Below are 5,527 nucleotides of genomic sequence, written 5' to 3' on the forward strand. Positions count from 1 at the left end.
ATCAAACGAGGCGGAGGGGCGAGGTCCTGGCCTACTCGCGTGTGTAGACATCCTAAAAGTTCATCTACACACGAGGCCTCCCTAGGTGCCACGCCGCCGCGTCGTACGCGCAGGCGGCCTAATGCGAGGTTTTGAAAGTGCCGAGGCCGGCACGGACGTCGCCGGACCTGATCTAGATGTAGTAGACACCGGAGCGGCGTTCGCGAACGCCGCAGTAGCCCGAGGATCCAGGGCGGCGCGGCGGCATGGTGGCAGAGGGAGCGGCGAGGGAGAGGCAGAGGACGCGTGGCTATGGGCAGCCGCGTGACGAGCGCCGTATTTACAGGCACGCTGAAAACGGTGTGCCAAATTTAACGCGCGGCCGCCCGCTTTCTCTCGCGCGTCTTATTTTCCTGCGTCCGATGAAGCGTGCGATTTCGCCCCACGGATTTGAATTAGCGCCGCCTGACCGTATTTCCCCTGAGTTAAAAGAAAAGATAGGAAATCTTGCTTTTCAGAGTTATCGTCTAAATTTTCAGTTTAGGCGCGTGCGTTTTTTACGCCGTTGATAGTATGCAAACTAGCAATACTAGCATCAGTAGAATTCGTTGCTTCCTGTCAGTTTTCAGCTGGCCCGTTGGCCGGTGCCCCTCAGGCAGATTGGCTGGCCGGTCTGGCCAGGCGGCCACAAACGCAAAGGCAGTGCCTGCAGTGGAGTGGCGCGCCTACCACCTGTCACCTCATCTCCTCGCCCCCTCCACCCCTCGCGGGGACGAGGACGACCCGCCTCGGCCTCCACCTATAAATACGCGCCCGCTCGCCGCAGAACAGAGAACAGGCAAGCAACCGAGCATAGCTCCATACCCACTAATCACACGCCTCATCTTCTCTTCCGGGCAGCTCCGAGCTGTATGTAGCGAGAGTCGACCACTGCTAGCTGATACAACAGCTTGCCGATCGATACCATATATCGTAGCCTGCCTGTGATCAAGAGATCTCCGGGATCAACCTCGAGGCAGAGGCAGAGGCAGAGGTAGAGAGGGAGGGTAGTCGACCTGAGATCAGCAGCCAACCAAAGATGTCGGTGACTTCCAACACGCCGACGAGGGCCAACTCGCGAGTGAACTACTCGAACGAGATCCACGACCTGTCCACGGTGCAGGACGGCGCCCCCAGCCTCGCCCCCAGCATGTACTACCAGGAGAAGTCATTCGCCGACTTCTTCCCTCCCCACCTCCTCAAGAAGGTGAGCAACCCGCAGAGTTCGATCGCCGGTCATGGTTTTCTACTAGCTCAAACGTGCCTGCCGCTGACGTTGATGTTTCATGTATGAGCAGGTGATATCGGAGCTGGTGGCGACGTTCCTGCTGGTGTTCGTGACGTGCGGGGCGGCGTCCATCTACGGCGCCGACGTGACGCGCGTCTCGCAGCTGGGCCAGTCCGTCGTCGGGGGCCTCATCGTCACCGTCATGATCTACGCCACCGGACACATCTCCGGCGCGCACATGAACCCCGCCGTCACCCTCTCCTTCGCCTGCTTCCGGCATTTCCCCTGGATTCAGGTACGGCGATATTACGGAATCAAACGCAGACACATATGCTTGTCCAGTAGGACTTGGTTATCAACATGAACGTGCAAATAAGAAATTGTCACGCTAACACCACTGCACTGCGGGTCAAATGCATGATCGGTGCAGATAATTAGTTAAGCTTGGCTAATAAAAAAGGATTTTATATGTAACATGTACAACTAGTCCTCAACAACTGAAAAAATAGAACTGTATCATAATTAATTCATAAAACGCATCTGGATCGGCCATCCAAGCTGGATACAAGAACATATCCTATATCCGAAATAGTACTCCCGTATTTAAGTAGCACAAGTTGGAGACTTGGAGTAGCCAAAGGGCTTCCCTAGCTAGCCGTGTGTATATTGGGTTATTCCGCCACATGGCATGTAGTGGCAGCAAACTAAGTCCAATACATGCATGCTGAACATGCGAATGATTGGAAAAAAATTCAGATCTACCCAACTCCCTCACACAAAAATAAACGAGGCATCTTGATGTAGAACTATTTCATGATTAGGGAAGAACATGGCTTACCCTGAAAGCTCTTGTTAATTAGTCTCCACTAATTGCAGCTTCCCCGGACCAACCAAGGGGTTGACATTCGCTGACTATATTGTACTTCCTCATAGTTGCTCCCGGGCAACCGTCCCAATTATTGCAGCATATTAAATAGCCTGCTGGAGTTTCTTAGAACATGGTCTAGCTAGCGGCATAATAAGCAAGTTTGAAAGCGGCGTCACATGACGAACTCGCTGCTCAAGTCAAGCGCACGGTATAAACTCGACGTTGATGTCGCGACTATATGTCCATATATTCAATCACAAATCAACTTCATGCCATGAAGGCCAGTGGTAGTCTTTAGGCAAAAGATTGTCAGTGTCCCTCCCTGCATGCTCCAGCCAGCCATCGATGATCTCCATGCCAGGACGGGCAAGCTACTTTGTGCCTGACAAGTGACAACACCATCTGATTATATGGTTGTGGTGCCCAAAGATCATCGCTGCCGGCCGGCCCACCTCCGTCTGGTCATCACGCTTAGATTTCACAGGATTCGTACGATCTTTTCCCCGTAAACGACCTCCATCCATTGCTGGCCACAGGCGTGAACCTAGCGTGCATGCACGGAAAGGGAGGGAGCATATCACATATGCATAACAAGGACGGGGGTCAAAAGCTAAGGCTGCATTATGCCCTTGAGTCGCATCATGCACCTTCACGTCGTGCACTTCTGCATATACATAACGTATACCTACGCGCGCACCATGCGTGGTCTAGAGCGTGTGCAGCGTCCGTCTACGTCTTCTTCGTGCTGTGTGCTGATTGGATACGTTTGTGTTGTGAATAATTGTGATGCAGGTGCCGTTCTACTGGGCGGCGCAGTTCACGGGGGCGATGTGCGCGGCGTTCGTGCTGCGGGCGGTGCTGCACCCGATCACGGTGCTGGGGACGACCACGCCCACGGGGCCGCACTGGCACGCGCTCGTCATCGAGATCATCGTCACCTTCAACATGATGTTCATCACCTGCGCCGTCGCCACGGACTCGAGAGCGGTACGTTCTCTTCGTTAACCTGCTGCCACAGATCCCCTGTTTTTGATTTCTTGATTGGATTTCTAGCTCTGTTCTTGATAGTATTATACGCCAGTACTAATTTCTGCTTCTCTTTTTTGCTTGGTGCAGGTGGGTGAGTTGGCAGGGTTAGCAGTTGGTTCCGCGGTTTGCATTACGTCCATCTTCGCAGGGTAAATATACAAAAGAATCACTAACCACCACACTGACTGGCTGACTTTAGCGAGGAGTCGTTGGGGCCAAGTTTAAACTGGTCGATTGATTTACTCCTTCGCTCTGTAGAGGGTTAATGAAATGCTAAATGACTAGTAAACTGGAAGGAACTGTTCACCAAGCCACATCTTTTTTCAAAAAGAATTTTAAGAGCCTTCTTTTAATTGCAAAAGGAGGCGCAATGTGATCTAGCAAATCCACAGGTTCAGTGAACCTTTCAGCTCGGGGCGACAACTAGTTGTGTTTAGGTACGTACGTATATATAGGTGACCCTTTTTCTTTTGAATCAATTTTAGGTATATAATATTGCAGGAGTTCACTAACTATGGCTGGTTAGGATTCTTTGAACCTTCTCGGAAGTAGATATTATTCCTGGTCGTATATAGACAAACACAATACAAATAGATCTTTGGAAAAAATAAAATACACATGACAGATCAGCCATTTATATAGTCATGCATAATAGCTAAGACGAGGGGAAACGAGTGGCATTTGCAGGCCTGTGTCAGGAGGATCGATGAACCCGGCGAGGACCCTGGCGCCGGCGGTGGCCAGCGGCGTCTACACCGGCCTGTGGATCTACTTTCTCGGCCCCGTCATCGGCACGCTCTCCGGCGCGTGGGTCTACACCTACATCCGCTTCGAGGAGGAGCCCTCCGTCAAGGACGGCCCACAGAAGCTCTCCTCCTTCAAGCTCCGCCGCCTGCAGAGCCAGCGGTCCATGGCCGTCGACGAGTTCGACCATGTCTGATCGGCCGGCTGGTGCCACTACACCCGATCGACCCCAGCTATATATATGCTCTTGATTTGGATTTGCATGCGTACGTACGTAAGTGCGCACGTGTACAAGCGCGGGAAGTCATTTGTACCAGTCGAAGTATGTACGATCCATGCATCTACATGTTTGTACGGGTCTACCATGTACCAGCGAGCTCTGTTCCAGAGGAACTGAAGAAGTACTGGATGGAGCCAGCTTCGTGTACGTGTATACCATGGGTACGCACGTAGATAGCGTGAGTACATGGCTGGTGTAACACGTTTGTATTTTTTGTGATTTTCTCCATGTGCCTACGTGCATGTGCACTTTGTGTTATCTCTTTCGCTTTGTACTGCGTCTGAGGTTGCATAAGTTAATATGATGACGATGCAGCTAACGGAGCTTTGCTTTTCCTGCAAAAATATATTGCATCATGGTATTAACTTTTTCTCATGTAGATTTAAATAATAAATTTTACTACTTTTGGTTGGGATATTTAAATATGAAAGATATATCGAGTTGCATACATCACTAGGTCTCACGGAGCAAACCGGAAGACATCCCAATCAGGTGGAGGCAGAGGCGGTCAACAGGCCCGGCAAACAGGGCGGCCACCCGAGGCCTGAGAGGAGTAGGGCCCCAAATACACTAGTATCACCACGTCTAAATATTATTGTAGTATCAATTAAACAATGAAGTATAATTCAAATTTTGCTAGAGCAAATCCACACAACGAACTCATATTGTTAGATGATTTGATAGGCGACAAAAAATTGCAAACCTTAAATAACTTTGGTATTAATTCTAGTTCTAATCTTTAACACACCTAAAAAGCTAGTGAAATTGCATTCTGAATCAAATAAAAAGATGACATTTATATTTAAGTTTAATTAATGAAAACTTATAATAATAACGAATTGGTAATCTATTTTATTTATGAAAATCTATAAACTTTTATTCTAAATTTGAAGTTATTTTAATTTTATAATGGATTTAAAAAAATGTAATTAAATTATAAAATATCATTAAGTGTGTGATAAGTATTTGAAAAATGAATATACTCTTTTGTACACTTGACTACAAATTTTACAACAGAAATAACACATATTTTACATTTTTTTGAATTCTAAGATAATTTAGTATATTTTGTTTCCCAATATTTTATAGTGTGGCACTGATTTATCGTCCAAGCTAGTTGCTGGCTTGAGGTTTTGGATCTGAAATGTTAAGTAAGTTTTTTTAGGTAAACTAGTTAGATAAGTTAAAATGTGTAACAGAAAATAAATAATCAGATCGTCCTAGAGACTTGGAAAAATAATAATATAAAAAGTCAAATGTATGGCTATACAAGGATGTGCAGTTTTATAAATTAGAGTACTCCATAAATCAAAAATTTATACTGCCGAGAGTAATATCGAGCAAGTATAGACCAATTTAC

At 47.7% G+C, this 5,527-nt stretch overlaps 1 protein-coding gene across 1 annotated transcript; it reads left to right on the top strand.

The window, feature by feature from the left end:
* The first annotated feature begins 814 nt into the window (after positions 1–814).
* On the top strand, positions 815–4,511 carry LOC123411786 (aquaporin NIP2-2-like). Its single transcript, XM_045104750.1, has 5 exons — positions 815–1,225; positions 1,317–1,541; positions 2,907–3,101; positions 3,231–3,292; positions 3,831–4,511. Exons 1-5 carry the CDS (start codon positions 1,058–1,060, stop codon positions 4,081–4,083), a joined length of 903 nt encoding a protein of 300 aa, XP_044960685.1. The 5' UTR covers positions 815–1,057; the 3' UTR covers positions 4,084–4,511.
* Positions 4,512–5,527: the final 1,016 nt, after the last annotated feature.

This window comes from Hordeum vulgare, chromosome 7H (genome assembly GCF_904849725.1).
Source record: "Hordeum vulgare subsp. vulgare chromosome 7H, MorexV3_pseudomolecules_assembly, whole genome shotgun sequence".
Classification (NCBI taxonomy): Eukaryota; Viridiplantae; Streptophyta; class Magnoliopsida; order Poales; family Poaceae; genus Hordeum; species Hordeum vulgare.